The following is a 19,622-nucleotide window of genomic DNA, read 5'->3' as shown; positions in this document are numbered from 1 at the left end:
TTAGTTATTCATTCACTTACCCATTCCTTCATTCAGCAGATATTTTTTGTTTACTTCCTGTATGCCAGGCATAGAGGTAGAAAAACTATCAAAAGCAGGTGGAGGACTTAGAAACTGTGGTCTTCTGGTGTCATCTGTTGAAGAAGCAGGTGACTCTATGGGGGCAGCAAGTCATTGGGTGTTTTCTAAGAAGTCTTTAAATAAAAAGTTCATCTGTCTATATATCTCATGGAGGAAGACAGGGAGTGTGTTTGTTTCAGCTGTATCTAAATTCTGTTAGAATTTCATAAACTCTTATTGCTTTGTTAGAAAAACCCTCAGCAGAACTTTAGGCAGAATGGTATTTCTATTAGCTGATAATTTTTTATGTTTTAATTTTCTGGTTATTGCCACCATGATATGATGTATTAATTAAGTATTGGTGTTTGGTCAGATTAGTAGAATATATTTAGCATGCATATGATATCCTCATAAATTTGGTGGGCCTACTATCATAAACTGTGTTGTATTTTCCTACGTTTATTTTATTTATAAAAGTAAATAAATTTTATTTATTTGTACTCTTTCCTCCTTCATTTTGATAGGGTACAGCTTTGATAGGCATAACCATCTAGAACAGGGGTTGTCAAACTATGGCGTGTGGGCCAAATCTGGACTACTGCCTGCTTTTTGTAAATAAAGTTTTATTGGAACACAGCGATACCCATTTGTGTACATATTGTCTATGGCTGCTTGTGCTCTGCAAAGGCCAAACTGAGTTGTTGCAGCAGAGACATCTGGTCACAAAGCCCAAACTGTTTGCTATCTGGCCCTCTACAGAAAAAAAATTGCCAACTGCTACCCTAATATGTTATAGAATAAGTTACAATTTTTGGAAATTATGTTTCTTTTGGTGAAAAAGGGAAAGCTAGAAAAGCATTGTTGCTCATTAGACCCTCAGATATTTTGAGATGCAAATTTAATTTTTGGTACATTGTTTATTTAAAAATACTATTTAATCTATTGTATTTCATAAATTCATTGATTTTAGTACCTTTGTTGTATGAATGTGAAAAGAAAATTTAAAAACCTAGATTAAAAGAAACATAAGTAGGGCTTCCCTGGTGGTGCAGTGGTTGAGAGTCCGCCTGCCAATGCAGGGGACACGGGGTCGTGCCCCGGTCCGGGAAGATCCCACATGCCGCGGAGCGGCTGGGCCCGTGAGCCATGGCTGCTGAGCCTGCGCGTCCAGAGCCTGTGCTCCGCAACGGGAGAGGCCACAACAGTGAGAGGCCCGCATACCGCAAACCCCGCCCCCCCCAAAAAAAAAGAAACATAAGAGAGCTATCAACTAATCAGGAGGTATGGATGGGTTAGTTGGGTTCCCCTTCAAACAAAATAGTTTAAAAGACAAAAATAACAATAATAGCAAAAATGTTATGAGACAATCAGGGAAATGTGAACATCGATTGAATAAACTATTTTGATTCTAAGGATTTATTGTTAATTTTTTTAGGTGTCAATTGGTTATGTTGTGGTTATGTTTTTTTAAAAAGTTATTTTTTGAGAGGCATGCTAAAATATTTATATTTGAAGTTTTATGATATCTGAGATTTGCTTCAAAATAATCTGGGTGGGAATATAAATGAATGAGATTAGCAATGTATTAACAGTTGATGAGAATGGGTGATGATCCTTTGGGTACATTATACTATTCTCTGTAATGTATATGTTTGAAAATTTTTGTAATAAAAATTTTAAGAAGAGTTAAATCCTTATTATTTAATTTGGTCATTATGTGTTATTTCTACATACAGCAGGTTCTCCCTTATTTGCGCTTTATGTGTTTGTAAGCTTTAAATAATCAGTAGCCACCAAATTGGTGGTCTTTCTTCAGTTCTGTGCATTTATGATAAAGAAGTAATAGGTAAAATATATAGAAATCCATGTTTAAGTCCAAAGAAGCAGCTGTCATTTTCTCATATATCTTTCTCATCCAGCATAATGCATTTTAAGCAGTTTTGAGAGCTTTCTGAATCACTAAATTGCACATTTTTAGACTGACTACACAGTGTCATGGTTTTTGAAAATTTCCCATCCATGAAATTGTAATTGACCTCACTGTGTTTTTGGGTGTTTGGCTATGCTGGCACTGCAATAGCTCAGCTTGTTGAAGGTTTTAATAATCCCACTCAGTGCTGGTCTCAGTAGTGTTGCTTTTGTTTCTTAACACTTTAGACTTGCTTTAGTGTACATTAAGGAGAGCGTAACACAAGGAAAATGCTGTCCTTTAGAGAATTTTGACACCCTAGTTTATTGTTGAATATCTTGCCTATGTTTTTCTAATGCTTAGTGTGCTTCAGGCACTGTTCTAAATGCTTAGCATATATGGATATCAGTGAAAAACAAAGATCCCTGTTGTTGTGAAGCTTACAGTTTATTTGAGGGAGATAGATATAAACAACAGAGATAATATCATCAGTTATAAAGTATATGGTATGTGAGAGGGTAGAAAAAAGAAAAAATGTGAAAAAGACAGAATGAGAGGGATTGGGAGTACTGGGTAGAGGAGTGCAGTGTTTTGGGTACAGTTTTAAATTGGCCTCATCAGGGAGATATATTTAAACAGATGGGGACATTTGCCATTTGGGAAATAAGGAAGATCCTGACAGGGAACAGTCAGGGTGAAGGCCCTGAGGCAGGAGTCCCCTTGGCATGTTTGTGTTTTGTAAGAGGCTGGAGCAGAGTAAGCAAGGGGGCAAGAGGAAGAAGAGATGAGGGGAGGAGGGAGCAGGGAAGACCAGATCACTTGGGAGCCTGGAGATCCTGGTGAAGGCTTCAGTTTTCATGCTAGAGTCCTCACGAGGGGTTCGCAGGATTTTGAGAAGAGAAATGTCATTACCTGACTTGTGCTTTACAAGGATGTCACTGGCTGATGTGTTGAGATTAGACTGGGGCAGGGGACGGAGCAAGGCGAGCATGGAAGTGATGAGGCCATTTCAACCCTGTAGGTAACAGATGATGGCGGCTCAGACCAGGGCGGTGGTGAGAAGTGGTCAGATTCGGGATGTGTTAACACGGTGGAGTCGATGGATTTTTCTAGTGAATTGAGGTGAAACTTCTGTGAGAGCTTTCTCCTTGGAGAGTCAGAAGAATATTTGAGAAAAATTTGAATTGGTGCTGCATTTACTGTTCTGGGAAGAGATTTTTTATTTTTAATAGTATAGTTTTTAGTGAAAGCTCACGTAGCTTTTTAACATTTTAAAATGATTTCAAACGCAGTTATATGCCATTTTGTGTGATGTCAAACTACTGGACAAGTAATTTTTGGTCGTAAGGAAAGGTCAGGATCTCAGAATTCTCATCCGTAAGACAGCATCCAACTATTCACCTTCCTGTGAATATTGTACAACGAACGCCTAACGTATTTAAAACCTTGCATAGCAGACAACTGCAAACTAATTTTATTTAGAATCAAGCCTATGAATGATTAAGAAATGAAAAATAAAACTAAGCTTATGTTATAAAATACTTTCGATTCCAGATAGAACCCCAAATGACGAATGGGAGTGCTGAGAATACTAGATTCAGCTCCAAGCTTCTGTCCTGATCATTTAATTTAATACTTCAGCATCTCTTTTACGTCTTCACGTGAAGAGAGTTTATTTCTTATATCAAAGGCTTTTTCTAGCAGAAGGAAGTGCTACAAATGCTGTCAGGACAGCTCAACTTGCATCCAAGTTCCTACCTCAGTTATTCTCCTGTTTTCCTTTATGTGACAGCTTTTCTTTGCAGTTTCTTTGCAGTGGTCTTCATTTGATACAGGAATAGGAGGAACTTTTCTATTTTTGGAGTCCTTTAGATTTTTTTTAAAAAATGGAAGTTTGAAGAGGTATTCTTGTTGGCTCTCTCCCTCCTCTCTTTTTTTTTAATGCTCCCTCCATTCTCACCTTCATATATACTGGAAAATAGTTACTGGGCTTAACCAATTTGTTTCTCATTGGAACCATTTGAATATGTTTCTGAGTATCAACTTAGACTTTCTTCTTCTAATCTGTCATTGATCTTCTTATGAACAATCAAATCTAAAGACTTCAATATGTATTACTTCGAGGTTTTAGTGTTGGAATGATTAGAGGAACAGAAACAAAAAATAGGGAGCAGGAAACTAATGAGTAGGCACTAGTTCAAGGAATCCATTACTAGCTGGCTGAGAGCTTTAAGAAGTTGGCTGTGGAAGGAGATGAAGTGATTGATTATTATGGTAACTGCTTGCTATTACTGTGTTAGGGAATGGGGTGGTTAATTATCCTGCATGCTATTTGAAATCTTTGAAAGGAAGTCTTTTACAGTTAGCTAACAGTATCCTTTTATTCACTTTGTTATGTTAAAACTTGCGGTTTGGGACTTAAAAAAATTACTTTAGGGACATACCACACTGCTTTATTTACCACAGTAAAAATGATTCTGGCAGCCATATATATATTTTTATTGCATCAAGGCTTAGAAATGTAAGTGCATATCATTGTGTTTGGGCATCTCTGGATGTACCCCACTCATTTTGTGTAGATCCAGGTGTTATACTAGGCAAGAATACTAAATCTGAAGACATTCACTTAAGCTTTGACTCTTAATCTGATGAAATAGATCTTGTACATAAACTGAGAACCACAGTTGATCCAAGATAAATCTTAATATTTTCCACTGGGAAATCAGCTATTTTTACTTCTTATGTTGCATTTTGCCAATTTTTACTGGTCAGTTATTGCAAATGATATTGTATCATTTCCACTTGTAAAATTTCTAACTTGGGGAAAAATTAAAAGAATGTTTTAGGCATGTAGCCATTTTGAGGTATTGCAAAATTTTTTCAGTTGCCTTACTATATTACTTATATTACTTTATTGAATATGTAGGAGAAGATGACAGTATGAATTTTTAAAAGAGTAATTTTTCTGTCGTTAGCTTTTTAGTTGGAGAAGGAGCCTACAGATGGGCAGTAGATCATGGAATACCCTCTTGCCCTCCTAACATCATGACCACAAGTAAGTAAAACTATTCAAAATTAAGCTGTATTAGCATATATACCTGAAAGTGTTACATTGCTTTTGATCCATATAATACCTATATTTAGGGAAGAAAGCTTGTATGTTGAAATATTTTAGTTAAAAGATAAATAGAAAGTTATTTGATTTTAAGCCACCTTTATATTCTTGAGGTCCCCCCACTCCTGCTTTATCATGCTTTTAAAAAAATTTTTGGCTGCATTGGGCCTTCGGGGCTGTGCATGGGCTTTCTCTAGTTGTGGCGAGTGGGGGCTCCTCTTCATTGCGGTGCGCAGGCTTCTCATTGTGGTGTCTTCTCGTTGTGGAGCATGGGTTCTAAGTGCGCGGGCTTCAGTAGTTGCAGCACGCAGGCTCAGTAGTTGTGGCTTATAGTCTTAGTTGCTCTGGGGCATGTGGGGTCTTCCTGGACCAGGGATCGAACCCATGTCCTCTGCATTGGCAGGCAGATTCTTAACCACTGCACTGCCAGGGAAGTCCTTTCTCATGTTTTTATAGAAGTATTGTTAAAGTATCCCTTTTAGGCTACTTAAACTAATCACTAACAATAAAACCATACCAGCCACTCAGAGAGAGAGAAGAAAACGTAGGTCAACATTTACCCATCCTTGAGCTGAGGAAGGCCTATCTAGGTACCACGTGTATGAGAAGGAAGAACAAAAGTGTGACTGCAGAAGAGTTAAGACTGAAAAAACATTTATCATAACTATGACAATGGGATACATACGCTTAATCTGTGAAGAGTTTTGCCAGATTAAAAGTCACATGAATACATGTGATACCCCAATAGAAAAGGGTCAAAAGTCATAAATAGATAATATAACATAACTAATAGGGACATTCAAATTAAGGTGAGTACATGTTAAATCTGTTCCCGCTCACTCGGTGAAAGAGTTAAAAAATATTGTATTACTGCTGGTAAGTGTGTGGTAAAATGAACATAATACATTGTAGGTACAAATGTAGATTGGCAGAAATTTTGGAGGACAGCTAAGTAGTATAGATCAAAAGCCTTAAACCCATTCTGCATCTCGGAACTTGTCATCAGAGATATAGACATAGATTTATGTAGAAGGGTACTCATGAAGAATGTAAAAAAAATTCTATTATATATAAAATAAGCTACAAGGATATATTGTACAACACAGGGAATATAGCCAATTTTTATAGTAACTATAAATGGAGTATAACCTTTAAAAACTTGTGAAATCACTATATTGTATACCTGTGACTTACATAATATTGTACATCAACTACTTCAATAAAAAAGGGAAAAAAAGAAAAACATAAAAAAAGATTATTAAAAAATTTGAAAAAGACTTATGTCCAACACAGAGGAATGTGAGTAAACTATCACATAGTCTTATAATGAAATGTTATGAAGTAACTGGAAATTGTTATAAAGACTGATAATGATTAAATCTAATAATGACTTAAAAAAGTGAAAAATGAGGTTATAAATATGTATATATGTGTGTTTTATATGTGTCTTAAAAAAGAAATGGCTACATGTTTATGCATAAAAAATAGTAAAAACATATACTACTTGTTTTTTAAATTAAAAAAATTTTTAACAAGTAATCTATGAATGTAATTTAAATAATCAAATGAAAAAGTGAGGAATCATTAGCTCCAAGGAAACCAAGTTGTATAAAAAAGAGATGACTATTTATCATAGCAAGTGTCTAATAAGGACCAGCTCTTAGTAACATTATATTCAGAATGAACTCCGTACTGCTGCAAGTTGTAATATCGAGAGGCTGGAAGGAGGAGAAGTGTGTGTGTGCAGGGAGACCGGGAGTGTGAGAGTCCTGGATCCTCACACGCTGCCACTAATGCTGCCTTAGAGCCTCCCCAGTTGAACTTGCTGTGGAGCTCTTATATCAGGCACAGAAATCAGCTCATCTGCCAATTCCATCTTGTTTTTCCTTGGAGGCAGGCCACCTGGCAACCTGGGTCTAGAGTGGGCCCTCAGTAGGCCTGCTGTGCAGCTGTCATCTGGTCTTCACCTCCCCATCACTTTGGAATTCCCTTTTCCTCTCTCCAGTATCAAATTGTCTGTTTCCGAATGTCTTTTTTTTTTTTTTTCTTGTTTTACTCCCTCATTTGATATATGGAAGGTGGGAAATCACTTTTGCTTAGGTTTCTGAAGAAATTGCTGTCTTCTAATTTCCAGTCTTGCTATTATGCAGTCCGCTGGCACTTTGATTCCCAGTTTTTTGTGGTGTCTTTTGCCTCTTTGGAAGGAAGCTCTTATTTCAGTGGTCTTATTACCTCAATGATATCTTGGGATGGGTCTTTATTTTTACTTATTATACTGGGTACTCTTTTGGATTCTCCATCTGGAAATCCATGTGCTTTGGGGAAATTAAAAAAATTTGTGTAATAATCTCTCCCCCTATCTCTCCTCTGTTATATTTTTCTAATTTCTTTCAATTAGATGTTGGATCTTGTGCTCTAATCCCATGTATCATTTTCAAAAGTTACTTTTTCTCCTTTTAAAAATCTCTGTCTTTTGTCCTGCTTTCTGGGAAGTTTCTTCAATTTTATCTTCCAAATCTTCTACTTCTAATGAATTTTTAGTTTTGGTTTTCATATTTTTAATTTCTAGAGATTCATCTGTGAATTTAAAACATGGGGTTTTGTTTCATGAACTCAGTATTTTTACTCTCTCTCTTAGGATATTATGGTTTAAAACTTGTTCTTATCCACTGTTTCTGCTTCCTCTGTCTTACTTTGTGTTTGTTTCAGACCCTAATACATGTTAACTAATTTCCTCAACTATCTAGTGACCCTCTGCAGTTTTCATATTCATGAGTGAGTTACCTAAAGACCTGTTGGCAGCTTTGTGTGTGAGGGCAGGTCTGTTTGACCTCAAGAGGGGAGGCGTTGATCATTTCTCTACACATTTTTCTTCTGGATTAGATAGAGAAATCTTCCCAGCTCTGGCAAGGCAATAGCCAGTATTCTGGTACAGAACAAGGGAAGGGGCTGGAGGTGTCACGGTGCCTTTATCAGACTTTTGCGTCAAACTCAGTTTTACGTAGAGCCCCGTACCTGCTCCCAGATGTGGTTGGTGTCTGCTAATTTGGCGCCCATGTAGTTCAGCCTTTCCACGTTTTCTGCAAGCACAAGGAGAGGATTTGGGCATCTACATGTTCCTTATTGACATTTTCTGCCCATTCTCCTGTTTTTAGTCTAAACCTGGCTTTCAGAGACACCAGGTGCTTTCTACTTTGAGCTCTCTTGATGTTTCTTTGGCAGGAATTAGTTTACTTTGGCTGAGATTAGTTTGCTTTGTGATGTCTTGGCTAGTGGGCATTGGGGTTCATCTTCCTCTGCTCAATTAGTTACGGTTTGTCCACTTGCTTTCTATGTTCTAAAACTGTTGGTATCTCCCTTCTCATTATAATCACCCCTTGTGTATGTCAGTCTTTTCCCCCACTTAAATTTCTTTTTGGTGAAGTTTTAGTAGGGCATGGAGATGAATTCATGCATTCAGTCTGCCAATTTTACTTCATAACATTTATATAAAAATGTGTTAGAAAGTAGTACTAGATCTTTTTCAGGATGGCAAAATTATTTTTGACTATTTTTTATACTTGTAATAAGAAAAACATATTGTGCCACAGATTTTTTTTTTGCGGTATGTGGGCCTCTCACCGTTGTGGCCTCTCCCGTTGCGGAGCACAGGCTCTGGACGCGCAGGCTCAGCGGCCATGGCTCACGGGCCCAGCCGCTCCACGGCATGTGGGATCTTCCCAGACTGGGGCACGAACCCGTGTCCCCTGCATCGGCAGGCGGACTCTCAACCACTGCGCCACCAGGGAAGCCCCCGTTTTAACAATTTTTAAATGTATAATTCAGTGGTACTAAATACATTCATAGTGTTGATTAACCATCGCCACTATCCATTTCTATTTTTTCCTCAGCCCAAACAGAAACTGTACCCATCAAACAGTGATTACCTATCCCCCTCTTGCCTGTCCCTGGTAACCTTTATTCTGCTTTCTTTGTCTATGAATTTGCCTGTTCTAGGTCCCTCCTCTAAGTGGAATCATGTAATATTTGTCATTTGCGTCTGGATTATTTCACTTAGCATGTTTTCACCTATGTTGTAGCATGTATCAGAATTTCCTTCTTATAGATGAATAATATTCCATTGTATCCTTTTAGCACTTTTAAAGATGTTATTCCATTATATTCTGGATTCCGTTGTTTCTGCTAGGAAGTTAGACATGATTATTATTGCTTCCTTGTGTGGAATGTGTCTTCTCTCTGACTGTTTTTAAAAATTGTTCTATTTGTTTTCACCTAGGTATGGTTTCCTTTGTGCTAGTTTTATTGTGCCTGTTGAATCTGAGGTTTCAGTTTTTAATCAAATTAGGAAAACTATTGGACTCTCTGCTTCATGCTCTCCCTCATCTGTTTCTAGGACTTCAATTTCACTTAAATTAAAACATTTGATACTGTCATGTGTTCCTGAGGCTCTGATTTTTTTCAGTCTTTGTTCTCTGTGCTTTCTGTATTAGTCAGGATTCTCCATAGAGACAGAACCAATATCTATCTATCTGTCATGTCTATCTAAAGAGATATTATAAAGAATTGGCAATCATGGAGGCTGACAAGCAATTATGGAGGCTGACAAGTCCCAAGATATGCAGGGTCAGTCAGCAAGCTGGAGACCAGGAGAGCCAATGGGGTAGTTTCAATCCAAGTTCAAAGGCCTGAAAACTGAGAGGGTCAATTGTATATTCCAGTGTGAAGGCTGGCAGGCTTGAGACCCAGGAACAGCTAATGTTTCAGATCAAGTATGAAGGCAGGAAAAAGTTGATGTTCTAGTTGAAAGGCAGTCAGGCAAGAGGAATTTTCTCTTACTTGGGGAGAGTCTGCATCTTTGTTCTATTAAGGCCTTGAGCTGATTGGATGAGGTCCACTTACATAGGGAGGGCAATCTGCTTTACTCCATCTATCAGTTTAAATGTAAATCTCAACCTTATCAAACATACCCTCACAGGCATACCTAGAATAAAGCTTGACCAATACCTGGGCACTCTCTGGCCCAGTCAAGTTGTCAAATAAAATTAACCATTACACTTCTATTTGTTTGATTTCTGTTGAACTGGTCTTTGAGTTTATTGATCTTTCCTCCTGCAGTATCTAGTTTGATATTAATCTGATGTTATGATTTAAAAAATATAAAATATTATGTTTTCAGTTTTAAAGTTTCCATTAAAAAAACCAGCCTTCATCTTTGTCTTGAAATTTCCCATGTCTTTACCCATTATATCCATTGTTGGCATATTTATCATTGTTATTTTGAAATCTTTGACTGCTAATTCTAAAATCTAGGTAATCTGTGTGTCAGTTTCTATTGATAGATTTTTTTTTTCTTGACCTTGATCACACTTTCCTGTTTAGTTGCATGTCTCAATTTTTTTAAAAAAAAATTACACCTTGAGCATTGTGGATGATACATTTTAGAGACTATGATTTGTTATCATCCTTTGAATGATGTTGAGTTTGTTCTAACATGTAATTAAATTATTTGCAGTTCACCTTGATATTGTCACAGCCTGGTTTTTGACTTTGTAAAAGTGAGTCTATTTCAGTTTTTTTCTTAATCCTAGAGTTGTCTCTTAGTACTAGTTTGTGGTCTTTATTCCCGAGATATGGCCTTTCTGGGGTTTCAGTGGAAAGTCTCAAACTTTAAATTTTGTCTCTCCTACAGTGGGTATTTACTAAAACATCTGTTCACTTTTCAGCTGTTAGTTTACTCAGTGGACTTTACGGAATCTTGCATCCTGTATGAACAGTTAAGGACTCATTCAGGATTTGAGGGGACTTTTACATAGATTTTTGGGCTTCCTTTTTTGTGGATTTCTCCTTTCCAGGATTCCTCCCTTACTTTCCAGTGGCTTCAGTAGCCCCAGGCTCCTTCATCTCAGGCCAATAAGACTAGTTTTCTACCTGAGCTCTATTTTCTGTGTGTCTCACAGAGTGAGGAGTGCCTCATGGGGAAAGCTGTTTTAATTTGGATCTCACCCAGTGTGTTTCTTTTCTTTCAGTGGTTGAATCCTCCCCTATTTCTGCCAGCTTTTCGTCACTTGCCTTCAAATAGGCTTTTTTTTTTTTTTTTTTTTTTTTTAGTTTAAAACTTCTACCCAGAGTTTGTAATTATTATTAGTCTCATATAAGCTATTCTTTCATTACCAGGAGATGGAACTGATGTTTTGTAAATGTGTACTGTTAACAAATATAATAATAAAAATAATATAAATTAATAAATGTATCTAACCATTGTATTTATTACTTTTTAATTGTGTGGTAGAAGAATAAGTTATCTTCTTAAATATTGAAGCATTCTACATAAACCTGGTCTTCCTTTTTACTTCCATTCCCAATCCCAGACTCCTGCTCAGTCTGATAACCAGTTACTTGTTTGATTTGCTTCTCTCTGTTCCAACAGAAATGTTGGAATATATAGTATTCCAACATATATAGTTGGAAAAGAATATATAGTATTCTTTTTTAAGTAGATAAATGGTATCATACTGTAGTATCTTTAGTAAGTTTATAGATAAGTAGTATTATAACATGGCTTTTAAAAATATTTTTTGTAATGCAGCAAGATGTATTTTGAAATCTGTCCATGTTGATATATATAGATGAATTAATTTTTAAACTGTTGAATAGCATTTTACCATATTTATTTAGCTGTTTCTTTATTGATAGGCATTCAGGTTGATTCTAGATTTTGCCATTAACATTGATAATTCCTTGAATATTCTTGTACACATCACTTAATATATACGTGTTCTATTGGGGTAGACAGTTGGAAGTAGAATTGCTGACTCATAGAGGATGTGCATTTAATGTTTTGCTGGCTATTGCCAGATTCCTAAGAGATTTGCTGTCTACTTTTGAGAAGTCTGGCTTTGTATAGTTGGTACCATTGATTACCACATAGTAGCTCAGAGTACAGACTTTAGAGGCCTTTATGTGACCAAGGGCAAGTTACCTCCAAGACACTTTTCTCATGGAGACGTTGTGATTCCTTTAGGTAATGTATCAAGAATTCTTACTCCAATTTTTGGTGCATAGAAACACTCAGATGTTGACTATTAATATCATTCTTACTGTTATTAATATGTTGGATGTGAAAATGATCTTGGTGATGTGATTTCATCAGAATTTAATAGGCTTAGCTCTTTATCACTGACTAATAAGATGATTTTAGTGATTGATCATTTCTGGAGTTAGGTGTAACCAGTAGAGCAGTGGTTTTCTACTTTGGCTGCACATCAGAGTCACTGGGGAGCTCTGAAAAATTCAGAAGCCCTGGCTGCACTCAAAATCAATGAAAACAGCAACTCTGTAGATGGGACCCAGGCATCTGTAGTTTTTAAAGTTTTGTAGGTAATTTCAGTGCGCATTTAGTTTTCAGAATGTCTGAGATAGAATGTGTACATTCTTTTGAATTCTTCCAGAAAATTCATTAAAGTTGAAATTGAAAGGAAAATAATTTTGTTTTCCTTTGGTAAAGGACAACCTTAAATAGTTTGTGCTACAAAGTTGCTACCATCTATTCCTTAATTTTCAGCTGTTTTATGCTTTGATTGGACCTGGGATACATCTTTAAATTAAGTAAAGAGTAGATTAAGGATGTTATTCTATTCTTTCAATTTATGGGCATGATTCCGCCACAAGGAATCCTATTTTCTTCTTTTCTATTGGCTAGATTGTGTTCTTACAGTTTTTCTGCCTTTGCGTAAGGTACTTTGAAAGACAACATGATATTAAACATACTTTGTAATTGTAGAGTTTTATCATAGCTGGTATATGATATATCAACACTTAATTTCATATGGCTAGTTAATATGGCCAGTTATGCTGTTTCAAATTTTTTATTTTGAAGTACTTATAAATTCACATGCAATCCTAAGAAATACAACAGAGAGATTCCATCTACCCTTTGCCCAGTTTCCACCAATGGGAACATCTTGCCAAACTACAGTACAATATCACATTCAGGATAGTATTGACAGTCAAGATACACAACACTTTTATCACCACAGGGATATCTCATGTTGCCCTTTTATAGTCTCACCTACTCACCTCCAACCTTCACCCCTTCCTTGACACCTGGCAGTTACTAATCTATTCTCCGTTTGTATAATTTTGTCATTTCAAAAACGTTATATAAATGGTATCATATAGGATATGAGTTTTGGGGAATTGGCTTTTTTATCACTTAGTATAATTCTCTTGAGGTTCATCCAGGTGGTTGTTCTTATCAATAGCTTGTACCATCTCATTGCTAAACAGTGGATGTACCACTGTTTGTTTAATCATTTATCCATTGAAAGGCATCTGGGTTATTTCCAGTTTGGGGCTATAATAAATAATGCTGCTATAAATAAATATTCATGTACATTTAAAAAAATTTCGGTAAAATACACAATGTAAAATTTACCATCTTAAACATTTTTAATGGTACATTTCAGTAGCTTTAAGTATATTTACATTGTATAACTATGACTACCATCCATCTGCAAAATCCTTTCATCTTGAGAAACTGAAACTCAGTACTCATTAAACACTAACTCCTTGTTTCCTTCCACCTGGCCCTTGGCAACCACCATTCTTAGTTCTGTCTCTATGAATTTGACTACTCTAGGTACCTCTTATAAGTGGAATCATACATTTTTTTTTCTTTCGTGACAGGCCTATTTCACTTAGCATGATGTCCTCAAGGTTCAACCATGTTGTAGCATGCGTCAGAATTTCTTTTTAAGGCTGAATAATATTCCATTGTATGTATATATCACATTTTGTTTATCCATTTATACATTGAATGGTTTGAAGCAACTTGAGTTGTTTCCAACTTTTGGCTGTTACGCATAATGATGCTATGAACACAGGTGTACAAATATCTGTTTCAATTCTTTTGGGTACCCAGAAGTGAAATTGCTGGATTATATGGTAATTCTGTTTTTAATTTTTTGAAGAACCAGTGTACTCTTTTCCATTGCAGCTACACCATTTTAAAGTCCCAGTAATAGTGCACAGAGGTTCCAATTTCTCCACACCCTCATCAACACTTGTTATTTTGTTTTTTGTTTGTTTGGTAATAGCTATCCTAATGGGTATGAGGTGGTATCTTGTGATTTCAGTTTTCATTTCCCTAATGATTATGCTGTCGAGTATCTTTTCATGTGCGTTTTGGCCATTTGTATATCTCCTTAAATGTCTGTCTCCAAAAAGGGAGACAAGGACTAGCCTTTTAAATTCCCTGGAGGTCACTTCATCTGGAGGGAGAGGCACTGCAGCAATGGCTGTCTGCCTCTGAGTCTGTACCTCTGTGACCAGAACCAGCAATCCGAGCACAGATTCTGGTATTTGGAGGAGAGGGTCTTTATTGCCCACCCTGACTCTCACAAGCTATGTGCAAGCTGCTCTAGGAGCGTATGCCCAGCTGCCTGCCACCGGGTTGGGTATGGGGTGTGGGGAGGCTACTGTGCGAAGAGCTGAAGTTGACCCAAATTAACCACAGTTTACAATGAAGCATTCCCCTGGAAACCTTCCTCTTTAATAGACTCCAGAGTTGTATAATACTTAACATTAGACAGATTCTCTCAGGCCAGTTGTTGTCTAGGTGGGGAGACAGATTCCTGGTGCTTCTTACTCTGCCATCTTCCCTCTAGCTCCAGCTTATTAATTTTATATCAGACTATTCTGATTCAAGGTTATTAATCCTATCTATAACTATTTGCATATACTTTAAAATTTTAAAAAGATGCCATTTATCATTTATCATTACCTTTACATATGATGTCTTTTGCCTTGTAGACATTTTAAATTTTATGTGGTTTTATCAATGAACCATCCTTTTGATGGATTCTGGCTTTGATAACATTCAATGTAAAATATTCTACTTTAATGTTAAAGCAAGTAAAAATAAAAAATCTCTCTCAAAAAAGACTGATATAAAAAGACTGGTATTTATGCCTACTGTGTGATGGCTTAATCTTTTTGGACTTCTTTTTTTAGATTTTATATGTTTAAATTATTAATACTTATAAGGTTTCAGTTTTGTGTGTAGTGTGGGGTAGGAATTTAATTTGTGTTTTTTTCCCCAAATAGGTAATGTATTGTGCCAAGAAAGTTTACTGAATAACATACAGATTTCCCACTGGTATGAAAAATCAGTGTTATTCTCAAATTCTATTAGGACATACATGAGTTTGTTTCTAAACTTGTTGGTCAGTTCCATTACTTTTTTTTTTGTCCATTACTACACTATTGTTCTTAGACTTTGTCTTGAGGGCAACTCTGGTTCCTTTTCCACCTGATTTTCCTAACATATTTGTTTTTCCTTATTTAAAATTTTCTTGATTAATCTTAAAGGTAATATGTTAGAGTATCTTTGTTATTTTCTCACTGTTATTTTGATTAATTTACATCAATGTGGGGAAAATTAATATGCACTTAAAAACACTGTGACACTTTATTGTTTTACTACAGTCAGTTTTCATTTAGATTTGCCTGCACATATATTCTTTTCTTTGCACTTAATTCCCCACCCCTCTCCCCTACCTTTTTTTTTTTTTTGTCTTTGAGCTTTCACTTTGTATTATTTTGCCTGTTACTGAAGAACACCCTTTAATATTTTTCATTAGTACAGGTCTTGCTGGTGATGAATTTGCTCATTCTTGTTTACCTGAAACTATTTTTATTTCACCTTCATTTTTGAAGGTTAATTTTACTGGCTATAGTGTTCTGGGTGAGCAGATATTTCCTTTCAGTGCATTGAAGATAACCACCTTGTCTAAATGCACTTGGTATTGGGGTAGAGGGTAGGGGTAGACTTGCTTGGTTCTAGCTCAGCCTTCCTGTGGGGATGTTAGCCCTTTCAATCCCTAGCTTGCTGTGAGAAGTGTCTCCTATGAAACTCTCACCTTTAATGGGCTCTGGGTTTGACTTATGCCTCTCCTTGATGCCACGGAATCAAATTCAAGTGCACAAGTGTTGGCACATGCTCACAGTGCAATAATAATAGCTTTAGTCTTCAGTTTACCCCCAGAAAAGCTAGATACCTTTTTTTTTTTAATGATTTCACTTATTTTTTTTTATTTTTTTATTTTTATTAGTTTCTGCTTTATAACAAAGTGAATCAGTCATACATATACATCTGTTCCCACATCCGTTCCCTCTTGCGTCTCCCTCCCTCCCACCCTCCCCATCCCACCCCTCCAGGCGGTCACAAAGCACCGAGCAGATCTCCCTGTGCTATGCGGCTGCTTCCCACTATCTATCTACCTTACGTTTGGTACCGTATATATGTCCATGCCTCTCTTTCGCTTTGTCACAGCTTACCCTTCCCCCTCCCCATATCCTCAAGTCCATTCTCAAGTAGGTCTGCGTCTTTATTCCTGTTTTACCCCTAGGTTCTTCATGACATTTTTTTCCTTAAATTCCATATATATGTGTTAGCATACGGTATTTGTCTTTCTCTTTCTGACTTACTTCACTCTGTATGACAGACTCTAGGTCTATCCACCTCATTACAAATAGCTCAGTTTCATTTCTTTTTATGGCTGAGTAATATTCCATTGTATATATGTGCCACATCTTCTTTATCCATTCATCCGATGATGGACACTTAGGTTGTTTCCATCTCCGGGCTATTGTGAATAGAGCTGTAATGAACATTTTGGTACGTGTCTCTTTTTGAATTATGGTTTTCTGAGGGTATATGCCTAGTAGTGGGATTGCTGGGTCATATGGTAGTTCTATTTGTAGTTTTTTAAGGAACCTCCATACTGTTCTCCATAGTGGCTGTACCAATTCACATTCCCACCAGCAGTGCAAGAGTGTTCCCTTTTCTCCACACCCTTTCCAGCATTTATTGTTTCTAGATTTCTTGATGATGGCCATTCTGACTGGTGTGAGATGATATCTCATTGTAGTTTTGATTTGCATTTCTCTAATGATTAATGATGTTGAGCATTCTTTCATGTGTTTCTTGGCAGTCTGTTTTTATAAGGTGCTTTTAAGGTGGTGTTTTTCATATTTTATCTAATATTTTTGATAATATTTGGTGGGAGAATTGCTCTTAAGAATTTAGTCTGCCATTATCAGAAAATTTTGGTAATCTTTTCAGTGTTATATTCCAGTGTGTAATTTCTCTTGTCAGCTGAATCTAATTGTTTAAATCTGTATATCAAGTCTTAAAATTCCAGTTATTGTATTTTTTATTTTTAGAAGTTCTATTTGATTCTTCTTCACGTCTGCCTGGGAATTTTATCATCTTGTCTTCCTTAGTTATATTTTCAATATCTTTTTTTTATGTTTGTGAGCATAAACATGTTTTATATTCTATATATGATTACACTAGTATCTGAGGTCTTTGCCGGTTGGATTATACTTTCTGATGTTTGGCTGACTTTTATTTTTTCATTCTCGGTGATTTATTTCTCATTCGTTTTATGAACTGTTTTTTTTAACTATGGGCTCATATTAATTGGAACATGGGAATTCTTTGAGGTCTGGGTGAGCTAAGGTGGGTTTTTCCAGGGAGTATTTGCATTTGCGTTTAATGGGTTTTTGAAGCATTACCTCACCAAGATCATTTTTGTTTTTTTGTGTTTTTCAGGCCACATAGGTAATACGAATTCCCCTAATTCTGCCTGAACTTTTAAATATTTTTTTATACTTTAATGTTATATAGATATGTATTTTGTTCTTATAATTCTAATTGTTCTTCAAGAGCAGCACCCCGCCCCCACGCCACCTTGTGCGCGCATGTGCACACACACGCGCGCACACACCCACACCCACACACGTGCGCGTACACACACCCACACATGCACGTACACACACCCACACACATGCGCGTACACTCCCCACACATGCGCGTACACACACACACACACGTGCATGTACATCCCCCCCCAAAACAGAACTCCCCTTCCCAAACCAGCCAAGTGTAACAGGAATTTTCTTCTCTTACGTTTATAGCCGAGGCTGTGACTTACAAGTTTCCTGATTCTTTGCATATTGCGGCATTTTCTAGTTTTCCCTTTCATTGGGCATATCACCCTTTGGGGTTCCCCCTTTTTATGTGGATGATCTCCAATACGTTTTCTCCTGCTGCATTGTCCCAAGTCTCAGCTCTTGTCTCTTATGCACAGAGACCTTCAAAACCAGAGCTGGCCATGGCATGCATTAGCAGACACTCCTGCAGAGCATCTACCTTCAGAACTCACTTGTCTCTCTGGATTTGACCTTTTTCTTAATTTTTTTACTTTAGGTTACTTTTCTTATTCCCTCCCACCTCAGTGTACACTGAAAAGACTTTATAAAACCCTTTCTCCAACATGCTTAAGGATTTTGTCCTGAGGAGGCTCTTTAGGATATCTCATCTGCCCCATTGCCCTAATATTTTTCAAATGTTATTTTTAATGTTTCTTTTATAGGATTCAGTTTAGCTGCATTTAAAAGAAACAAGAGGAAACTAGAGCTGGCAGAAAGGGTGGAAACAGATTTCATTCAACTAAAGAAAAGAAGACAATCAAGTGAAAAGGTCAGGAGGTGTTTGAAATATTAATAATTAATGTATCATAATGATATACTCAGTCTGCATTTAGATATATAAGCCTCAGAATAGTACAACCCAGTAGAAATATAATGCATGCCACATATGTACTTTTTAAGTTTTCCAGTAGCTGCATTTAAAAAAATTAAAAGAAACAGGTGAAATTAATTTTAAGACTTATTTTATTTAAAACAGTGAATCTAAAATATCGCTTCAAAAATATGATCAATGAAAAAAATTACTACTGATCTAGTCTATTTTCTTTTTTCTTTTTTTGTATTAAGTCTTCAAAAAACAGTGTGTATTTTACACTTACAGCACGTCTCAATTGACATTACATTTTCATTGGAAATATGGTCTGTATCTATATATCATAAAGTTAACAGCTGAAAAAGTAGGTTTACATAACAAGTTACATAACAAACATACTTAAGACTTCCCAGAAATTGAATTGAAACTCTGTTTTAAAATTAAAATTTATTAAAATGTAATAACATTAAAAATTTAGCTTCTCATTTGTCCTCACCACAGTTTAAGTGCTCAGTTAGCTCCATGTGGCTCCTGGCTGCTGTTCTGGTCCTTGCAACTCTGGATGAACATGGCTGTTTAGGGGATAGAGTGTTATAAGGAAATGTATATATTGGATTCATGTAGGTTTTTTTGTACATTCTAATTACATGTCTCTGTTTCTTGTTTTTATATTTGTTTGCATTTCATGCATTTGTGTGCCATCATGAGTCTGCGTGTGGCATTTCTTAGGTGTTTTGGGGGATAGAAAAATTAAAAACCATAACATTCATGCTCAAACTATGGCTTAGAGGTCCGTTAGCACACAGTTCATGGTGGAGTTCTCATGTCACATTGTCATTTGATATAACTTGGCATCTCGTTAATATTCTTCAGTGATTAGTCCTATAATTGCTTATGTACTGGCTAATGCTTTCCGTCATAGCTATATATGGTTTATTCACATATGAATG

The 19,622-nt window shown here is 36.4% G+C and overlaps 1 protein-coding gene across 4 annotated transcripts in view; it reads left to right on the top strand.

Moving 5' to 3' along the window:
* The window catches only part of TASP1 (taspase 1), a 241,286-nt gene that overhangs the window by 55,223 nt on the left and 166,441 nt on the right, over positions 1 to 19,622 (top strand). For all 4 annotated transcript variants that reach the window (XR_014017692.1, XM_081257714.1, XM_081257713.1 and 1 more), the window contains 2 exons: positions 4,945 to 5,024; positions 18,524 to 18,630. Coding sequence is in view for 3 of the 4 variants with exons in the window: in XM_081257714.1 (XP_081113840.1) it covers positions 4,945 to 5,024; positions 18,524 to 18,630 (187 nt within the window). In the remaining variant the exon portion in view is untranslated. The remainder of the gene's footprint in view (positions 1 to 4,944; positions 5,025 to 18,523; positions 18,631 to 19,622) is intronic.

This window comes from Mesoplodon bidens, assembly GCF_964165515.1.
Source record: "Mesoplodon bidens genome assembly, chromosome: 15".
NCBI lineage: Eukaryota > Metazoa > Chordata > Mammalia > Artiodactyla > Ziphiidae > Mesoplodon > Mesoplodon bidens.
The sequence above is the reverse complement of the archived record's forward strand: the minus strand, read 5'-3'. Positions and strand labels throughout refer to the sequence as shown.